The sequence below is a fragment of the Macaca thibetana genome, chromosome 12, assembly GCF_024542745.1.
Source record: "Macaca thibetana thibetana isolate TM-01 chromosome 12, ASM2454274v1, whole genome shotgun sequence".
Taxonomy (NCBI): domain Eukaryota; kingdom Metazoa; phylum Chordata; class Mammalia; order Primates; family Cercopithecidae; genus Macaca; species Macaca thibetana.
In genome coordinates this window covers 99,440,014-99,462,574 of record NC_065589.1, presented here as the reverse complement: position 1 = coordinate 99,462,574, position 22,561 = coordinate 99,440,014, and the positions used below count along the sequence as shown (strand labels likewise).

Sequence of the window (22,561 nt, the reverse complement as noted above, 5' to 3'; positions counted from 1 at the left end):
GTCAATAGTACAAAATTTGGGAAGCAATACTTTAAAGTAATATAAAGTATTACAGATTTTCTAGTGGCAAGAATTGTCTCAGTTTAGTAATTTACAGCACCTAGTCTCATGTGATGATCCAAACTTTGATTGAAAAATAAAATTCCACCCTTCTCCCAGCTAGAAGATGAGCACGATATTTTTCTTTTTCTGTCATTCTCAGTCTTGAACTTCACTTTAATTCCCCATTTTACTAACTCAAGTTTGAGTCTGCTTTGTAGTCAAAGGCAGGGAAAGGAGGATGCAAAAATTGCCTTACTTTGCCAGTTATAGGGAGGTTTCTCTCTCCCTGGACCAGATAGATTTTCAGAAGCATGTCTACATTTATTAAAAAGAATACTTAATAAAGTACCCCAAACCCTCACATTATGTCAACAGTTGAATGAAGGCAGTGGAGCGTTCAGTTAAGATATGTATCTTATCTACAGGCACAACAAATTACTATCTGTAACTAATAATAAGACACCTTGGGCCAGGTGCAGTGGCTCACACCTGTAATCCTGGCATTTTGGGAGGCTGAAGTGAGCAGCTCACTTTAGCCCAGGAGTTAGAGACCAGCCTGAGCAACAAAGTGCGATCCCATTTCCACCAGGAAAAATAAATAAATAAATAAATAAATAAATAAATAAATAAATAAAACCAAAAAATTAGTCAGGTGTAGCCAGTAGTCCCAGCTACTTGGGAGGCTGGGGTGGGAGGACCTTATGTATGATATTCATCCCTGAATTCACAGCCTTTAGCATGGAGCCTGATTATTAGACATTCAGCAAATATTTGTTCAGGAATGAATTTTACACACCTGACTTTGAAGATAAATCTGAGAATAGGAAGCAGAGGAGAGGGGACTAATGAAGACATGGAAAAAGTTTGAGGCAAATTATGTTTCTGAATTTCACCTAGAACTGGTAGTAATTATACATCAATAAGGAGAGTAAGAAATATCTGCTTCAGAAAAATAAATCACTTCAGGTTAATATAGAAAAGAAGATTGACAAAGTTATTCAAGCAAGCAGGACCTTCAGAAATGCCTGCATAAGCTAGGGATAGTATATAATCCTGTTTAATTGAAATCGGCAATGCTAAAGAGTTGTCTCCTGTAGCTTAGATGAATTTTTCCCTTACTCTGACCATAATTTTGTGTATAAACACATGGAATTATCCATGTAAAGGTTACGTTAAATATAAGGAAATGAAAGTGAAAATAAATTGTGAATATATGGGACTAATCCCATTCTCATTGTACATTCATGCTGCAACAGGACTAATACTTTCATGTGGGCAAATTTTACTCACATGGCTTGTTCTAGACAGAAGAGCCCGAGATATTAATTCAGGTAGTTGTTTCATAACTACTGTTTTCTAGTCAGATTTGCATAAAGTAATAATCATAAAGGAGAAATTTACTGAAAGCCTCTGATTTTTTTTAAATCTTCAGTGTTCAGACTGCATCATAGTGCTTCCGATACAAGCGACAAAAATCGAGTTAAAAGCAGATTAAAGAAGTTTATTACCCGAAGACCTTCCCTGAAAACTCTGCAAGAAAAAGGACTTATTAAAGGTACAGGTCATTTTATACTTGTACTATAACTGTGATAAATGAATGTGCCTCTGTGTTCATAGCTAATCAGCTCTAAAGGAATATTAGAATATTTTATTCTTCTTAGGTTGCTTATTAAATTTTCTACTCTATAACAAAGAAGAAAAATAATTGTCCAGAAAACATATCCTGAAAAAATAAAGGAGGTATCATGGGGCCATTGAACTATATACCTGGTTTTGCCCTCAGAGGACCTATGTTCTGCACTAGGAACAGAGAAAGGATATCCTAGTGGCGTGTTAGAATGATTCCATGTACTCCTATGCCTGGGTGGTTCCAGTTCACACCTGGGACTTAGTAAGTATGAACCAGCACACTTACCAACCTAGCCCTTTTCACTATCAGAAATGTCCTGATTTGGTTAAAAAGTTATCTGATCACCCTAGTCATAGTCTGAAGTTAGTGCTAGGAAGAATGTCTAAGACAAACTAGTGTCATGAAGATGTATGGATATTGAGAGCTGGCAGTCCAAAAGCTCAATCCAAACTGAAATAACTAGGTAGTTTTACAAATATATGTAAAGGGTAGAATAGATGATTGTAAGAATAGATGATTGCCACCAGAGTAGAAAATCATGGTCTCTGGCATTAAACTAATTGGATTGCCAGTCACTCATTTTGACATTGATCAAGTTATGATCTCCTCTGTGCCTCAGCTTTCTCATTTGTTAAATGGGGATATTTATATACATCATTGAGAGGAATAAATGACATAGCCTATGTAAAGCATTCAACAGAGTTTCTGAAACAAAAGTAAATATTTTATGAATGCCTTCTGCTTATTAATATGATCATTATTCATTATTGTTATCACTGTTAGTGTGTCAGATGAAAGGATGGATGGATAGATAGAACCAGTGATTAGTATATTTCTATAACTGGAAATTACCTTATAGAATATAAAGGCTAAATAGATTCTTTTAAAACAAGAAAACATACGCATGAAGTTCGTTATTCTCTGTATTTTTCAAATTTTCTAGCTTATGTGTACTTTTTGAAAATGTAGTATAAGAAAGAATTTGAAATTGGGTGAAAAGAAACGCGTAACGCTGAGAGGAAACCTGAAAGGCTGGCTAATCTTTATAGAAATCGAGAGGCGATTTAATAAGCAATCATTTCTCATGAAGAGGGCAAAGCAGATCTTAATTTTTTCAGCATTACTTCAAAAGATAAGCATTTAAATAATTTATAACTGTGCAATCTATCAGTTTCAGTCTGTTTTGAAACAGGGAACATATCTGAAAAATTAGCTGGCACTTTGAACCAATTGTAGAAGGTGAAATTTCATGAAGCAAAAGCATAAACATTACTAATAGAATATGAACTTCTTAGGATTTAGGAGTAAAACTAGGACCCTGCTTTAAATCAGACTTGCCTCAGACTTTTACTCTTTGATGTATAATACTTTTCTGAGTTGTAGACAGTAATTAACCCTCTACAGATTCAACTTCACTAAGTAGTATTACTAGTACCTTCAGTTCTGCCTTAGAATTCATCCTATAGAAGATCGTTTTCTTAGAAAAGATTCAGTTGCAGGTTAACTGTCATCTTGAAAAATATAAAACCAGCTAAGCAGCCAATAATCCTAATTTTACATAATGTCTGAGTTTTTCATGACCGGGGCAAAATAAAAGGGGTTTTAATTCAGTGGAAGGGTCTGGCTCCACATGAAATGCTGAAGAATTAATTACTACAGTGCTCTAGAATTGGTCTCAGAAAGCGTTAGGGAAGCTGGATGCCTAATGTAGTTTTCATACTGAAGCAATGGAACCGCTAAACACACTCTGATTCATGCATTTCTTAGCGCTCCATTAAATTTTCACCATAACTGACCAATGAGTCAGTATTCTTTAGTAGGGCTATGGAAAATCTATGTAAAATTCTGATTTGATAAGCTTCCACTGTTGTCTTCAGTGGAATTTTTTTCCAAGTACAGATCAAGTTATGCAAATATAGTCACTTCTTGGGCTTCTTTCAGTTTTAGCTATGAACTTTTCTAAGGCTTTTACTAAGTTTTTTTTTTTTTTTTCCCAACTCAGTAAAAGGCATTAAACCAATTTTTAAAAATATCTGGCTAGTCACACTTAGTACTTTAATCCATTTTTTTTCTTACACTTAAGGCAAAGACTTAGAAAAACAATAAAATCAGTATTTTTAATCAGTTAAGAAAAATTACATAAAATTAATGATTGATGGTTACATGGTTAATTTTTCCAAGCAAAATGACTTAACTCTTTCAAAGGGAAGAATTATTTAGAAAGAGGAATAATGGCTTTAGAATTGTTCTGCAGCTCATTTGGCCACAGAATCTATATCATACTTATAAACTATCTAATCTTCCAGATCTGCACAAAAGGCCTCCATTACTAAGGTTTAGGAAAGCTGTGCTTGGCAGTTTGGGCTTTACAATTGTGCTTCCTGAAATCTGGGAGGGATTCTGCAGGGCCATGTCAATTTTCAAAGTGTTAACTCTTTCATGTCATTCACCAGTAGGTTGAGGAGGCTGGGCTTTGAATTCAACCAGCCTTTATTGAGCACCACGATGGGGGCAGGAAGGGCTAATATTTTATTGACCCTATAATGCCCATCAGAGTCATGTCCACAAAGCACTTAATGTGAAAAGAGAATTACCCCAATATCATACAATCTAAATTCACTCACAAGCCCTTTCTTCAAAACTTGTTCTTTGGACTCACGGAGTTGTGACCAATATGTGGTTTCATTAGATAGAACTTAGACTTGGAAGCAGTCACTTGATGGTGCTGTATTTTCTACTTTATTATTATTATTATTATTATTTGAGACAGAGTCTCACTCTGTTGCCCAGGCTGGAGTGTAGTGGCATGAGCTTGGCTCACTGCAACCTCTACATGCCAGGTTCTAGTGATTCTCGTGCTTCAGCTTCTGAGTAGCTGGGATCACAGGTGTGCACCACCATGCCCCACTATTTTTTTTTTTTAATTTTTTTTTTAATAGAGATGGGGTTTTGCCACGTTGGCCAGGCTGGTCTTGAACTCCTGACCTCAAATGATCTGCCTGCCTTGGCCTCCGAAAATGCTGGAATTATAGGCATGAGCAACCGTACCTGGCCCTGTATTTTCTAATTTCTTTAATATGACTAAAGAGAAGAACATATTATGATGTCAAAAAAGGTAAGCCAGAAAAAAATTCTGAGTGATTGCTCAATGAAAAGAAATCTTAATAGCTCAGGTGGGTTAGCAAACACTGTACCATTGCATTGGTAGCTTTGGAAAAGTTCTCCAAGGGCATTCAAGTTTGTCAACGAATGGTGAGCCCTTTTTAAATATATGAGTTTACTAACATTGAGCATCTCATTGGGAACAAAACTTGAATCCATTTAATACATAAATTATAGGCAAAAGGGTCCATTTTGAGGTGGTAGGTGTGTTTGTAAATCTCCTTGTCCTGCTTTTGGAACTGAAGTAACAGTTCTTTAGTTTTAGCCAAACTGCCTTATGTAATCTTTCAAATAACAGTATTGACATCCAAGATTAGGTAATACAGTTTTTAGAGAAGATAACAATTGTTTGGCTTTTCAGGAGCAATTAGTATGCTCTTATGTCAAAATAATAGCATCAGAGAGAATTTAGAAATGTTTAGTGTTTAGAAAGTAGTTTCATTCATCCTAATAAGGACAAAGCCATACTGGATGACATTAGTAGAAACTGAAATTGGTATCATACTACTTGTTTTTGAATCAGTATGTTATAAAATCTGCTTGAAGAATAAATAGCACACCTCAGGGATTTATGATAAGGAGAAGTGCTTTCCGGCCTCATCTTAGTTTTGATCCCTAAGGGGTACCACTTTGAACAGCTTCTATTTATAGTTCTGGTGATTGGGTCCATACTTACATCCTTGTTATTTAGGGTGAAAGTTGGTCTGTTTTTTGTCAATGTCCTTCTTATCTTCAGTGTTGTAATATCTTACTTTATCAGTCTAGACAGTACTTTAGGTTTCTGCTGCAATAGGCGTGAATGTTACTCAACTACACCAAGCCTCGTCTTGTTTTTTTGTTTTTGTTTTTTTTTTTTTTTTTTGGAGATGGATTCTCACTCTGTCACCCAGGCTGGAGTGCTGTGGCGTAGTCTCAGCTCCCTGCAACCCCTGCCTTGCAGGTACAAGCAATTCTCCTGCCTCAGCTTCCTCAGTAGCTGGGACTACAGGTGCACACCGCCACACCAGGCTAACTTTTTGTATTTTAGTAGAGACAGGGTTTCACCGTGTTGCCCAGCCTGGTTTCAAACTCCTGACCTCAGGCAATCCGCCCACTTTGGCCTCCCAAAGCGCTACAATTATAGGCATGAGCCACTGCGCCCAGCCCTACTTGGTTGTTCTCCTCCCCGGATACTTATGGTCAAATAAGCTCATCCTACAGTCTCCATTAGCTTTCTCCACAACTTGCAAGATGCCTACATCTCTACTTACGTTTCGTTAACCCTAGAAAATTGAGCGCTAAGCCTCCATTGGTAAGATGAAGAATTTAGAACCAACTTCTCCTCTCATCTCCTCTGCCTCTTCTCTTCTACTTCTAAGTCATACAAACTTATTTTATTTTACTTGGTTTTATAAGTATGGCTTATTTATAGTGAAATTTTAAAAGCTAAAAATAAAAAAATAAAATGGCCGAGTATGGATGGCTCATGCCTGTAGTCCAAACATTTTGAGAGGCCAAAAGAGGAACTGCCTGAGGTCAGGGTTCGAGATGAGCCTGGGCAAGATAACGAGACCCTGTCTCTTTACAAAAAGTGAAAAAAGTTAGCCAGGCATGGTGATGTATGTCTACAGTCCCAGCTGCACAGGAGACTGAGGAGGAAGGATGGCTTGAGCCCAAGAGGTCAAGGCTATAGTGAGCTATGATCACATCACTGCACTCCAGCCTGGGTGACAGAGTGAGGCTTCCTTTCTTAAAAATCAATCGTTCGGGCGCGGTGGCTCACGCCTGTAATCCCAGCACTTTGGGAGGCAGAGGCAGGCAGATCACGAGGTCAGGAGATCAAGACCATCCTGGATAACATGGTGAAACCCTGTCTCTACTAAAAACACAAAAAATTAGCCGGGCGAGGTGGCGGGCGCCTGTAGTCCCAGCTGCTCGGGAGGCTGAGGCAGGAGAATGGTGTGAACCCGGGAGGCGGAGCTTGCAGTGAGCCAAGGTTGCGCCACTGCACTCCAGCCTGGGTGACAGAGCGAGACTCTGTCTCAAGAAAAAAAAAAAAAAAAAAAAATCAATCAATTAATCAACATTCATACTATTATGCTTGCATAAGGTTGTTTACTGCAGCACCACATAGACTTCCTTTCCTGTACTTATAATATCATGACTCCTGTGACCCTCAAGGGGTAAGGCCCCTGATTATTGTGAAAAAAACTCTCCCATCTTTTACATTCGAGGGTTATAGTAACAGTTTTATGCTGTTTCACATTACCTCCATGGTTTTTTTCATATTTTTGAACTAAATGGTGAAAAGTAAAACAATAATCAGCTTTATTTTAGTCATGTAAGTACTATCAAATCTTTGGCCAAGTTATATGCCAGATTGGATGAACATATCCATGGGTTGCATGCTGTGAATTATGGGCCACTCCAGTTATACTGTTCTTGCTTTCAAACCTTATGCTCTATCATTTCTTATAATCATGCTTTTAGTTTGATTCATTTTTCCATTTTGAATTTCCTGCACAGATTTCTTCCCCTACCCAGAGTTTCTTTTTTTTTTTTTTTTTTTTTTTTGCTTTTTGGGCCTTTATGTCATTATGTGCTTTTATTGTCTCAAACTGTCTGTGTATTCTAGTCTGCCACTGCTTGCTTTTTTCCCTGACTATCTTCTTCTAAAGTCCTTTCAGCCTCTTTCTCTAATTTGCACTGGTTGCTCTCCAGCTGATTGCCCTGTGATTTCCTTCCATTGCTCCTCTGTGTTGGATCCACTGTCTTCTGGATCCCTTGCCTTCCCTTCTATTACTCTGTAACAGTTTCTGTGAACCCATTTAGAAGTTGGAGTCCTCAACCCATTTGGAGTCCTCAACTGTCTAAAAAATACCTTCAGTATGCCTACACACTCAATCAGTAGCTTAGTTGGGTATAAAATTCCATTGTCTGTCCAACACTGAGTTGCAGATTCCCCTCTTAAAATTGTTTCACTTGTATCATTGTTACTTCAAATTTCTCTCTCTCAAAATCTTTGGGGGGTTTTGGTCTTTATTTTGAGATTCTGGAATCCAGATAATGTATATAGTGGACAGCATTTTTAAATTTTATTCTGCTTGGCCCTTAATTTAAGAATTATGATTCTTTTTTCAGTGGTGGATTTTTTTTTAATTTTTGTTATTACATTGATACATTCCTCCCACCTGTTTTCTCTGTTTCCTATTCTGAGATATTTTTTATGTGATCATTAGATCATCTGAATTGATGGTTTCATTCAGTGTTATCTTTTCTCAAATTTTGAAATAATTCTCAGTTTTGTTCCCCAATATTTACATTATTTTAATTTACATTATTTACATAATTATATAATTACATAAAATAATTACATTATTTTAATGTTTTCAATGTTCTAGATTTGTTTCCCATTCTTCTTTTTTTGCACATCTCATTTCTCACATACCATGAAAGCAAAAACTGTGTTGACCATTCTACTCCTATACAATAGTGAGGATCGCACATATAACTCAATAAATATTTGATAATTAAATAAGTAGGAAAAGTAGATATTTTTTTAAAAGCTATCTGAGGACATAGATTAGAATTTGTTTTTGTTTTGGAGTTTTGTGTTTATTTTTTATTTTAAATTGTTCTCTTCTGGTCTTTAAATGATCGATTTCATCCAAGGTCCTTTTCTTTCCTTTATTTGATTCATTCTATTTACATCAAATTAGTGACTTTGCCCAAATATCTGATGGGCAATGGTTGTCCACTCTTATTAAAGAATGAGTCTCTATAGAGACTGGCTAGAGTTCTGAATTCATGGGTAGACCTGGACAATGACATGGTTTTGCCTTAGGGTGGTCTGCCAGTGCATCCCACCCTTATCCCATACCTCAAATACCACATATTTTCAAAGGATACAGAATGCTTTATATTCTCTTGGTAAACGGAATCAATCTTATTGCTGATAGTCAATTTTTCAACTCCATTTTACAATTAAGAAAAATGAGGAGAAAATATCTCAGATTATTTGAAAGTATAGGAGCTTTGGAATTTGACCAAGCCAGGCTTGAAGCTGGGTTCTGTGATTTACCAGCTATTAACTTAATAACTGGTTATTGGCTTTCTTCTTTACAAAATTTACACTGAAAGTTTAAATGAAATGATAAATGGAAAATGGTGCTCAGCTTTTCTTGGCCATCCCACAACTGTTTTCTCCCTTCCTTTTTTGTTTCTTCCTTTCTTGTTTCTTCCTTTCTTCTTTCCTTAATTTAATCTTGCCTTTCTTATTTTTATCTTTCTTTTCTTTCTCCTTTTTCCTCTTCCTTATTAAGGTGCACAGAGTAAACTATGACCAAGACGGCCCTAGGAAACCATTCTGTTAAGTATTTGTTTAAAGCTTGATAAATCATTCGAGGCAAGCATCTAGGAAAGGCAGCAGTAATTCACTTACTTCAAGAAACGTACACTGATAACTTGGGCTTGGCTTATATTTCTCTTTTTGGTAATTTTAATCATGATGCTCTTTAGACATAAATGGGCATGAGTTCATTTTTCTTTGCTAACTACACTTACTTACATAGTGCCATGCAACTGCTGGGGCATTTAAGTAATTACTCACACAGACATAACTGATTGTTTAAGGTGTCTGCCATAAAAAAAAACAATGTCTTTGAAAAATTATCGTTCTTTTAAAAATATGTCAATTATGTTGAGAAAAAAAGATTTGCCATTCAAATTGCAAATACAAGCTATCAGCCCTGGACTTAACAGTCATGTTTATGAATAGCAAAATCATTGAGTTAAGAGAAAAGTGTTTTTTAAGTAATTTGTTAGAACGGATATATGACAGAGTAACATAATTGTCACACTGTTAATTTAAGCAAAATGTATATGAGCAACACTGTAATATAGCTTTGGGTAGAGACATGCTCCAACTTTGCCACTTTATCAGTGTTCGTCTGAGAATAATTATACTTGAATTTATATACTAGGGCATGGGTCTATCATTGCTTGGGCCTGAAATACTCTCACAACTTCCACAATATGCACTAATGTGCTTAAAAATATCTTGTAAATCTTCTTTTTTAAAAAACTTCTTTAGGGCTCAAAATTGAACTGTGATCTTTACATGTGAGCTGTGTCATGATTTAATATTAGCCAAAATTAATAGCCAACCTTAATCTTCTTTATCTTGGCCTACAAGCTTCCTGGTTCCTTTGCATTTATAGTTCTCAGGCAGTTTCTGTTATTTAAAGGCTCTTGGGAGCAAATGTGTTGGTAATACAGTACCACATAGTTAGCTTTTGTTCAATAATAAGATGCAGGTCACCATGAGAGATGGAGAAATGTTGCAAAAAGGGTGCACCTGGGTAGCAGGTTAAACCCATGTATTTTAAAAGCCTGTTATGCACGTAGGAAACAATCCAGGTCTTGCGAGATATTAAAAGCAGAATAGCTTTGGAGCAAACTAGAGAAAATGAGGTCCAGAAATGGGAGCAAATTAGGTAAGGGGAAAAAGAATGAGCCAGAATGATAAATTGGTTTCCCTGTGGTTGAAGAATTTATTTTCTTATGGGGACAGATCTTTTTATACAGATATTAGTGAGAATGTAATATTTGAGATGGTGACTTACATACACTTGATTTTTTAAATCTACAAAATGGTTTTACCAGTAAATTTCTGGTATGTAACTCACTATACTTTATGTGTTAGCAAACAACAATGATAATAATTCTCCTTTTTCTTCCTTTAAATTACATTTCTTTCACATTAGGTCAAGTCCTCGAGATGTTTCCCTTTTATCAAGTAAAGGAAAATGCCAGATAATACCAGGCTTTAGCCATGAAACTGACCCAATGCCTAGTAATATTTATGCGTAATGCTGGGAGTATAAAATGAATAAAACCCAATTGACTCAAAGCCAGCGTAATGGCATTTTGTTTTTAGCCAATGACCCCTAAAACCCATACTAAATTTTGCCCTGGCAGCAGATGCTGGTTTTATTCATTCTGTGGACTATGTATCCTTAAAAGATTGCCCAGAATTCTGGCATGCCCTATAGGGTTACATGAATCTGGTGCCGGTTTGAAATATTGTATTTGAACCTTCCAGTTTGAGGACTGACAAGTTTCCATAAAACAGGAAGAAGTAGATCATACACACCAAAAAGGAAGCAGTAACAAGTGGAGGCAGGCTTTGTTTCATCTTATGACTCTATGCCATGTTTTAAGCATACTCCGTGCTCTAACTCAAATCTTGTGTGTGTGTCTAAATTGTAAAACAGATACAAAACCTCCCTTTGCACCCCAACATTGCACCAAAGTTGATGTGCTCTCGAAAGCATACCTCAGCTAGTTGGAGACCACCAAAAGTCAGGCTAAGGTGGTATTTCCTCCTTGTGTCAGAAGTCTGCTGCCCTCTGGAGAGATGGCCCATGACTGTTTCAATCCTCTAATCACATCCTAAATCTTTCCTCTGTGAAACCACCTGATGAGAAGAAAAAGATGCAGGGCCCTTGTCAGTATTCAAAAGAATCCCCTTTTTAAAGGTTAGCATTTATTATTGATACCCTGCTGTTCTCCGGCAGGTGTTCTCGTATGGCATAGTTCCCTCCTGACTCCTAAAGCCAGCTTCACAAGCAGTGGAAGATTCTTCAACTTGGTTCTTGTTAGCTTTTCAGGGCCTCCATAGACCTACGAGCAGTATCCAAAGTCAGTGCCTGATGCTGCTGTTGCCTCTGTCATTTGTATAATTCTACTGCTCACACTAAGTACTACATGGTGATTTCATTGTGTGGCGAGGTGGATAATTGAGGGAGAAGAAAGCAGAGTTTCATCCTGACCTGGAGACTGATTATTTGAGCAAATGCATGAATGCATGCCTCTTATATAGTGAGACAAGTTGAACTTTCCATGGTATTCAAGAAAAGATGTCTCACTTCTTCCTCACTTAAGATATGAATGGGATTTAAGAGTTCACATGGTGTGTACGTTGAGGGTGTCTCTAAAGATAATACATGTCAGAGCTCTCACAACTCGAATACCCTCATTAGGGACCCCATTCAGCAGATGTGTTAGACTGCTACGAGCAAAGGAAATATTAATATCCACAATTCATTTTGACATATCCTAAGATTAAGAGAGTGCTCTTTTATTTCCTTTAGCATCACTGACAGTTTGGCCTACAAATCTTTTTTCTCCAAATTCATGTCTATTATAAATCAACAACATTTCATAAATTTCCAAGATTCAAAAAAAAAACTTGCATTATTTGATTTCAGGGGCCCAAATTTTGTCCAATATTAAAAGCATCTCCCTTATGACTTGTTATGCCACCTGATTAGTGATAACAAAAATTAACTTGGCCTCTGTAAAACTGAGTCATCAGGAAAACTAACTCCATGTTGTAAAAGTGCTCTTCCTGCATTTTCTATTCTTTTCTATGGGAGGGGGACAAGAGGCCATATCAGAATTTGGATAGTCATAATTGGTGGTCTGTCAGTATTAGTGAAATTGCAACAGGGAGAGGTATATCTCCCAGTTTTTCTTTGAAATTGACTATATTGCTGTAAGTGTGTTTCATCAAAGCCTTTTCTGGGGCAACAGATCTGAAAACATAAACTTTATGTAGCATTGCTCCTCCTTAGATATTTCCCTTTAATATGTCTTTTCTTTTTGAAGATAAAATAAAAGTCCATAAAAGAGTTCTGGGAATAGGCAGCTATATGTCATAAACACCCTTCATTCCCCTTCACCCAGAGCTCCCACCCCCCAAAATTTGGAAACAATTTGATTGAAGTGATGACTGCCTTGATCTTGTTTGAATACTCCTTCTTCATTGTCTTCTTCTCTCAATGGGAGGCAACAACCCTGTCACAGAGTCATTTCTGGGAGGGAAAGAGGTATTTCTAGCAACCAGATTTTTCAAACACAAAATTGAGACACATGGCCTGACAATGCCATAATATTTGAAGTAGGCACTGTGCTCAAAGATCCAGAACATATGGTGGAAAGAGTTTTCTTATAAAACGCAGCCATTTAAGACACTTTCTAGATTCTTATTCACAAAAGGCTCATTCCCCCATCCCTTTTATTCTCATTAAAAAATATTACCCACAGATCAGGAAGACTGACCAGTTTTCCCTCAAATTTGCTTTTTTTGCCAGCTTGAGAACCACCCTGTTGACTAAAACGTTAAATGCACAGCCATCATGGAAGAAATGCAAACCAGACTGCCAAACATATTATGAATATATTGCTCTTCTTAAAAATGCTAGTTGGTTTTTCATACTGGAGTATTGACTAACTGTCTGTGTTTGATGTATGGTTTACCAGCCTGATGTCGACTTATGGTTAGAGCTTAACTTGTTAGTTCTGCTTTTGCAGCCAATTCAGAATAACTACAGATGCCTCGAGATATTAAAATTGACTGCTCAAATGGACTCAGTGTGGGAGTTTCATTGGTTTTAAATTGATAACAGCTGAAAGAGTGAATGATTAAAGAGTACATGGGCATAGGACACAGCTCTTTCATAGAAACACTTGTGAACAGCCTTCAGTAGTGTGGGAATTTTTTCTTTCCTTTTGTATTGTAGTTACTTCTAAGCAACCTTGAGTTAAATTTTAAAAGTGCTCAGGAATATTCAGGAGCCTAGAGGAGAAATAATTCCTGAGAAACTGAGATAAATTTTGATGAAGTGGGTTTCTATTCTACAGGGAACATTTAAAGTTAAGTAGCATTCCATAAGGTGATAATTGTGTCTATTTCCTAGGCATTTAAGTTAAGTAAGCTGTGTAGGAAGTATAAACTGTCATAATAGAAGGGTTAGAGTGTTGTGTACATCTCTTTCTTCAACTCATAAAAACCAAAGCTCCAAAGTGCCTTATCACAGATAAGTCAAACAAAGCCTCTCCTTTGCTTTCTTATTCTCCTAGGAACAGTTATTATTATTTTCATTATTTAAAAAGATGTTCTGAATACTTTCTTGTCACATGGAGAAAAAGAATACAAAAGAGAAATAAAAAAACTTTTCTCCCCCTCCTTAAATCAGCAATACTTATATGAAGCAGGCTTTATGAAAACTTATTTTCACCATTTAATAGTAGCTTAAGGAAAAAAGCACAGTAAAGAAAAGAATTAAGGGAAATGTAAAGAAGTTTATAAAAAAGAAATATCTGTTTATAATACAGCTCTTCTTCAACTTAGTATCTTTCTAAGAGTTAGGTGTCCTCACTATGCAGTATTGTGACCTAGCTCCTTTCTGTTTTCAAACGTCTCTTAGTATTTTACCTTTGATATTCCGTCGGGAAATATTAGAAGAACTTTATATAGCTAACTGATTAAAAGCTATATAAAGTTTGATAAAGATCAATCTACAGTAAGGCATTAAGGTGAGATTTGTTGACAAAATATAAGGCCATATAGTATGTACTCATTTCATATATTCATTTTTAAAAAACTGAATCATCGTGCCTAGCTAGTATGTCCCCATATATATAGCAAATATTTACCTTATGTTAATTACAATTTGTGGAATAAAAGATTCAGGTACATTTGACAGTAACATTAGTGAATAGTGATATGTATGTTCAGATGTAAGAAAATCAAATTATGAGGAATGCTCTGACTTTAAAACAAAATAAGCCACAAATATCCTGGTCAATGTTTACAAAAAAATGTGTTACATATTTACTGCTCAAATTTTGCCCAAAATTATAATGTGTATACCTGGACCACATCTTAAAATTGCCGAACTCAAGTTGCCTTCATGAAGCATACAGCCATTGAATCATGCTTTTGTTGTGATAGACAGCTTATGCAGATAGCCATCTAAGAAACTGCTACAAAGATTGACATTTTCACAAGATATAATTCCTTTAGATATGTAGAGCAAAAGAGAGAAATTTCATTCTCTTTCAACAATTGTTCAGCTCCAATTTTGTAATGACTTTTAAAAATCTATCCATATGAGACAGGAGGGAGATTTTAGAAGAGATGTCATCCAAGTTAAACGTATGCGAAGGTCATTAACTTGAATATAACACTCCTAACATGTCCCTTTGAACTTGGAACTCAGATTCATCGGAGGAAAGAAACGATGGGCTGGAAGAGGCCTGGCCTCGGTTAACCTCACAGTGAAGGAATCTTTCACATAACAAGAGGCTGAGAAATAAGCTGATGGTATAAAAATGATATCTTGAGGATATCTTAATATGGTGAGATTCCAAATACTCTAAATTTCAGAAAAGCCATTGCTTCCTTGGACTCCCTCATAATTTGTACCACCTCATACATTCATTCATTTCCTGAACAGTGAAATACGATGTTTACATCTTTTGTGACTTCACATTTTAAATGCATTGAGGTCTTTACAACGTTACAATGAGCATGTTACAATGTTTGCATCTTAAAAAAGTAATTAGCATAGGAGACCATTTGATATTATATAAAGAATTTGACTGGACCTCATTCAATGCCTTTTAAGAAATAATCTCAAAAGAGGAAGTGAGAAGCTGCTTTAGTTATAAATCTGTTCACATAATTACCAGTTGAAGAAGATATCATAAACATTTTAGAAAGAAAAGCGAGGTTAGATCCTCATGTCGTTAAAAACAGAATTCCAAATGATGTCAGATACCTCCGATTCTCTAGCATCAGTTTCCTATATTCATGTACACACTTGCATGCATGTCTCTTTAGTCAGAAAGATCATATATTTGTAGTATGAGTGAATAATCTTGAAGAAAAATAGCATTGGTTAGAAATATACTACTAAACACATGAAGAGAGACAACAAGATCTACATGTGAGGTTAAGTTCAACTTGAGATGCCACAGTGATATGGAGAGAGGATTCCAAAGGTGGCTATGCAGTATAGGAATATAAATATTCCAAATGTGACTACACAGTGTAGCAGCTGACTAGAGTTTTCCACAGGCGAGGCCTCTGCCTAGGTGTCTCTACTACAGCATGAAGGACAGGATGGGAAGCAGAAGCTTTTGCCAGGGAGCTGTGGCCTCAAAGGTATTGACTGGGCAGGAGGCGAATAGTGGGTAAAGTTGGCACCACAGCCTTACTTCATCCAGGACAGAAGGTAGAGAGTAAATAGTCCATTGGAGAATGTTTGGGGACACAAGACATGAGAATTTGAGGAATTCTAGGAATGGTAGTAAAAGACTTTGGGTTTGGCCGGGGCGCGGTGGCTCACACCAATAATCCCAGCACTTTGGGAGGCCGAGACGAGTGGATCACCTGAGGTCAGGGGTTTGAGACCAGCCTAGCCAACACGGTAAAACCCCATCTCCACTAAAAAAACAAAAACAAAAATTAGCTGAGTGTGGTGGCAGGTGGCTATAATCCCAGCTACTCAGGAGGCTGAGGCAGGAGAATCACTTGAACCTGGGAGGCAGAGGTTACAGTGAGCCAAGATTGCACCATTGCACTTCAGCCTAGGTGATAAGAGTAAAACTGCATCTCAAAAAAAAAAAAAAAAAAAAAAAAAAAAAAGAAAAGACTTTGGGATCAAGTCTTAGTGGAAAGCGCTTCCCTGTGATAACCCAAAGCCATCTGTTCCTACAATCAGTTATTACAGCATGAATACTACCCAGAGCCTAGAGGAAGTTTCTGTGTGTGGATTGTTTGTTGTTGTTGTTGTTTTGTTTTGAGATGGAGTTTCATCGTTGTTGCCCAGGCTGGAGTGCAATGGCACGATCTCGGCTCACTGCAACCTCCATCTCCCAGGTTCAAGCAATTCTCCTGCCTCAGTCTCCTGGATAACTGGGACTATAGGCACCCACCACCATGCCTGGTTAATTTTTGTATTTTTAGTAGAGATGGGGTTTCACCATGTTGGCCAGGCTGGTCTCGAACTCTTGACCTCAAGTGATCTGCGCACGTCAGCTTCCCAAAGTGCTGGGATTACAGGCGTGAGCCACTGTGCACAGCCCTGTGTATGGATTCTTTCTGGCCTCCCAGATGCAACTCTCTGAGAAGCTGCCTTGAATGTGTATGTTGAGCTTCAGTTTCATTTGCTGACCAGGACCATGGACATCGATCAGAGATCTACTAGAGGGAGTCTGCGCTAACCAGCTTGGCATACTGTCTGCATGTTTGGAGTGGTCTAGGAAGACTCTGCTGGGGAAGGGTTAGTCTTTTGTCCCAGCCTTTTGCCCCCATTATGACTAGCCTAGAATCCTAGACGCAAAGAACATCTAAGAAAACATGTAGTTCATTCTTGGGAGAAAGAGATACTACAGCACAATAACTGTATTAGTTTTATATAATGTTTGAGTGTATAAAGCACACTTGAAATAATTAAATACATGAAAAAAAATATTTTCCTTTTTGTGCTTGGGTGTATATGATGGGAAGTCATAGGTTGTAGTGAAAGACAGGGCAACCAAGACTCTTCCTGGGCTATTTAAAAGAACTGTAAGTATTTTACTTATTCAGGAAAACAGAGTATTGCAGAACCATAAAGATTACCAAATTTTAAAGTAGATTTGGCTCGCTACTTACTTGTTTTGTGAATTTGGGCAAGATGATGAAATTTTCTTTCTTCACGCTCTCCAGCTAATACTTCTCAGGAATGGTAATGTTTTATAAAAAGCAAGTAGCGTAGCAAACAATAGCTATTAATGGTTATACTCTACTCCCAATTGTACTTAGTATTGCATACCAGTCCTTCACCTGACTGCAGAGAACACATTCTGAAAATTGCAAAACAGATAATGTATGATGGGATTTTTTATGACATTGCATTAAAATACAGTTAGCATTTTGAACACTCTATGTGCCTAGACTGTGACTATAACTTTTTCAGGCATTATCCAATGATGAGGGTGAAAAGCTATGCTTGCATTTCTTTATGCTACAGGTGTGATGGTTATTCATATTGCCTACTGACTTGTATTCTCTGAGCCACTGTATTCTGAGAGGATACAAAGCTACATAAAGCAAGGTCCCCAGAAAGTGAGTAAGGAAGATAAATGCACAAAAACTACGGTGTAATATATCAGATGTCAAATGCTTTAAGGGGTATTTAGGTCACAAATTTGGGGAAATTACACATGGAAAAGTGTGGGAAAGATTAATGCTCTTATCATTTTATAGTCTTTAAACTGGCCTTGAATTAGAGCCTTGGACTTGTGTAAAAATGGGTGAGACATCTGAGGTACACAATCGTAGGAAAGCCTGAGGAACAGTGCCTTAGATGAAATGTAAAGAGTTCAATGAGAGGAAGTGTCTGTGGCAAGTGTTTTGCACAATCCCAGGCTTAGGAGTTTGTGTTCTACTTTATGGGCATTTTGTTATTCATTTAATATTTGTTATTTGTTTTTATTTTGCAAACACGTATTGAGGACCTAGCATGTGGCAAGCCATAGGCTGGGCACTGGGCCTACAAAGATGTATAAGTTTTGATTCCGTCCTTCAAAATTAGACATTCCAGCCTGCTTGGAAGGAAATATTCTGCCTCAAGAAAATCAGCTCCATACCCCCAAAACTTGGCTCCACTAGAAGACACACTAGAAGGCTATATTATGGAATTGGTACTTGTTATCTACTTTGAGTTATTTCCTGTGTAATTGAAATGACCAAGGCCTCTGCAGCTGTGGGTATGAATGGGTAACACTGACCTTATGGCACAAATGTCCCAAGTCATGGCTCCCTCCTGTGTAATCACAACACAGCCTTTCTCTGCTTCCTCAGCAACTCAAGGGAATTCCTAAAATGTGTTACACAATTTGATGAATACTGTCTTTTGCCCCATCGTGTTCTTCTCTCTCATTTCCTTCTCTTTTATACTCTTACTACCCACAAGCTGCCTGAAGAAGGCACCTCACCTCGGCTGTGTAGCCAGCACCTTCTGAGAGTTACCTGCTGCCCTGCCCACAAAACCTTCCATGTGCCAGAATGTGCTCCATCCCTCTGGATCCCACTGAATTTCTAGTCCACTTTGTCTCCAAAGGAAACAAAAAGGCTGTTCTTCTCCCCACCCTGCCTGCATAGTGCACCTAATTTTTTAGGGCCTGAAGCAACAACTCTTACTCATTGAATCTCACCAAGTGAGAATGTAGCTTCTTTCTATTGTGTCTGAGGCTCTTTCCTCAACAGAAATTAGACCTAGTCCCTGGGACTTAGCCAGAGTACATGTGCCATTTGCCATATCTCAGGAGTCCACAATTTCTCCTGACTGTCTTTTACCAACTAATATCAACTCTTGCAAGTAAGCATCCATGGTGGTGAACATCATTCTGCCAATTCAGTAGGCAGATCCAACTGAGATACTCCATTCCCTCTCTATGTCCTCTCCTTCCGTAAGAGGTCCCAGTAGCTGGAAACATAACTCTCAAGCATGCAACAAACTTGGAAAATGAGCAATATATAAAGCAGCATCTCACAACATGATACCTATTCATTCAATTTGGTGGACAACTTTAGGACAGGATAAGGCGTTTTAGAAATGTTGTTGCAATGTCACTTTCCGCAGTAGAAACTGAAAAATGGGAAACACACACTGTATTTGACTGCAAGCCCAAATGAGACAAAATGTTTTCGGAAATGTATGCATCATGGCCTACTAATTTGGGCTCATAACTGCTTCTCTCCAATTACATTCCTGGAAATGTTTTTCAATTTCTTTGCAAGGAATAACTAGCGGACCACAGTGCTCAGAACAGCCCATGGGGAATGGACATTCCTGAGCAGAGGTTACATCACACCTCCATGGAACTAGCCAGCCCTTCCACAGAACCACATGATTCCCTGGCTCTTAATATGGTTTATTAAAAAATCCTTTACCTGCCTCAAAGCACTTTTCATCAAAGCCACTTTTAAGCTGAAGCTGAGGACTAAAGAATGCCTTTAACAGAATCCTGAAATAGCTTTCAACCCGAGGCTGAGAGAGAAAGTGCTTTTAACCTAAAGTACTTTCCTCTTAGATACTTCAGTGCATACCTAACACTCAGCGTTAGTGGCTTTGAGAACACCCTTAAGACCCAAATGAAAGAGACTCTATTATCGATATTCAAACCTGTTATATTAATATATTAAAGTAATATTTGAAATCATTAAGCAGTTTTACTCCAACTAAATTTGAGTCTTTTCTTATTGAACTATGTATTCATGCAAATAAATTGAAGTCGTACCACCTGGGATTCTAACAAATCTATGCTGATATTAGGAAAAGTGCAGTCTTCTTTCCTAGGTTTTACTTTAATCTAGAGTGAGTAAAATTTCTATACTTTCCCCACCCAAAAACAATCTTTCAACTCTTCTCAATCACTGAATGACACTTCCAGCTTTAGTCTATATAAGTTGTGCTTTAAAGATGAATCATTTAGTATTTTTAATTACCTGAATAAATTCTGTGTATCAGATTTTCTCCTTAGACTTGTCACTCAAACAAATGCAATTAATAATTTCACAGTAGTTTTAATCCCCCTGTAAAGTTTCTACTTAGTCAAGTAAGTGACAACCTAATTGATAAGTTTTAACTTCAGATTAATTATAGTAAGTTATATAATTGAGCATGTGAATTTCATGGACAGTTTTCTATTCAAAGTATGTAAAGAGCATACAAATATGGGAGAAGGTACATATTTGAATTATATTACCCTTCCCTTCCTTTTCTGTCCCCCTCTGTGACTCTCATGAGATGATGACAGGCAAATGAAAAGCAGAAAATATCACCAATCCACAATGCACATCAACAGTCAGCTGAACAAAATTTAGTCATGTTAATTATTCAAAATACATGAAAGCAAACTGAATGAAAATACATTTCCTTCATACTCAAGTGCTCATATTATAATCTTTAGATAGAAATCAGTTTCTGGGACTACAACCCAGAGAGAAAATATTAGACTAATTTGTACTACTGTGGTCTGTAAGAAAAAATATTGAAATATTAGGGTATATTGCCTTAAAAAATAAAAACATTCTTTATAATAAGCTGTTTTAATATCAAAGGAAATATTTTTTTTTGTAAATTTTCTCTTATCTTTTTATCTATTCATACATTCATTTATGCACTCATTAGGCAACCAGAAGGCATGTAATATAATGAATGCAATAAATATAAATACAAGTAGAAGAAATAGCATTCATCTTTTCCTACTATGTAAAGTTTTGTTCACCTTGAATATCATTTTGTAGCTTCCTCTACTTAGTAAACTTGTACTCATTTTTACTCTTCCAACTCTGTTACCAGTGCCACAAAGCTATCCCTTTCTTCATCATTCTCAATTAGTCCTACCTTCTCTTCATCCCAAAGTGTAATTTCACTATTTTAATATCTTCCAACTGGACTGTGAGCTGTTATCTAGTAGAACAGATACTATTTTACTGAACACCATACTTCCAGGAGTTAAAAAGAAATAAGGAAATGAAGCTGGACATGAAATCTTGCAGTGGTTTTAGAGTTATTATTTACAGCTTCTTATTCCTTCCTACTGAAACTGTCATGTCAGTGAGTGCCCCTTTGGTGGATCCTGCTCTTCTCCCCATCTTCAGAATGTTAGGTTACCCCTATGTTAAGGCCTTGGACTTCTTTTCTCTTTTCATTCTTATTCTCAGACTATTGGACATTAAACATTCGAGTTGAACTATATCATTCATGCAGCTTCAAATTCCATCTAGAGGTTGATGCTTTCCAGACTTAAAATTTCAGTTAACTTCAAACTTGCATATTCAAATATCGATTTCATGTCTTTTGAGGTGCTTGGTAGACATCTCAGATTTATCTAGAGTAATCCTTGATTCTTCAAGTCCCATGTGTCCTCTGTCTCAGGAAATATCACCGCCATGTGCCACCTGGGGTCACCCCCGCTTTCTACTCTGTCTCTTCATCAGCAGATCCCACTTTAAAATATATTCTAAATTCAGCCACTTTTAGTTACTTCCATTGCAATCATTCTTATCCAAGCACCATCCTCTCTTCCTGTATTTCACTTCCCCCCTGACTAGCCTTCCTACTTCTCATCTTAACCCCTTAAATCTAGGCTTCACACGGCAATGAGAAGGATCATTCATAAATGTAAATCATATCATGTCACTCCCCTCCTCCATAATCTCCAATTACTTAGAAGAAACTCATTCTTAATATCTAATGTGTGTCCTTATTGTGACCTATAGGTTACTACATGTTTTGACCCTGAGGCTACTTTTTATGTTTTGTCCTCAGCCATACTTCCTCTTGTTCACCCCACTCCAGCCACCCAGGCCTTCCTGCTCCTCCTCTAAGGAACCCGACTTACACCAGCAGTTTTACACACTTGCTGCTCCCTTTGTATTTACACGGCTCAGTTGGTGACTTCACTGGTCTCTGCTCAGATGCCATTGCCTGAGATGCCTTCCCTGGCAACACCAATAGCTCTCTGTCTCTCTGCCTTGCTTCATTTTTTTCCATAGCACTTATCACCATCTGACATTATATTATATGTTAATGTGTTTTCGTGTTTATTTTCCTCACTTACATATAGACTCTGTGAAGACAGAGAGTGTTCTTCTCACTACTCCATCCCCAGTAGGCATTGAAAAATACTCACAGATGGTTAGATTCAATAAAGAAATCAAAAAATGCATAAAGGATTTACTTGGTCAAACCATTCTCTATGCCATTGTGATTCTGTGTGCTGATGTACATGTGTGTGTGTGATGTTGCTTTAGATTAGCAGAGGGTGGGAGAGGTAGGTACAAAGTATTGACAAAGTTCTTGCCTTGAGTAGACAAATATAGAAGAATTTCATGCGCATTGT

The 22,561-nt window shown here is 37.2% G+C and overlaps 1 protein-coding gene across 2 annotated transcripts in view; it reads left to right on the top strand.

Moving 5' to 3' along the window:
- The window catches only part of ARHGAP15 (Rho GTPase activating protein 15), a 629,043-nt gene that overhangs the window by 358,892 nt on the left and 247,590 nt on the right, over window positions 1–22,561 (top strand). For both annotated transcript variants that reach the window (XM_050751741.1, XM_050751742.1), the window contains exon 9: window positions 1,475–1,597. In XM_050751741.1, the coding sequence (XP_050607698.1) occupies window positions 1,475–1,597 (123 nt within the window). The remainder of the gene's footprint in view (window positions 1–1,474; window positions 1,598–22,561) is intronic.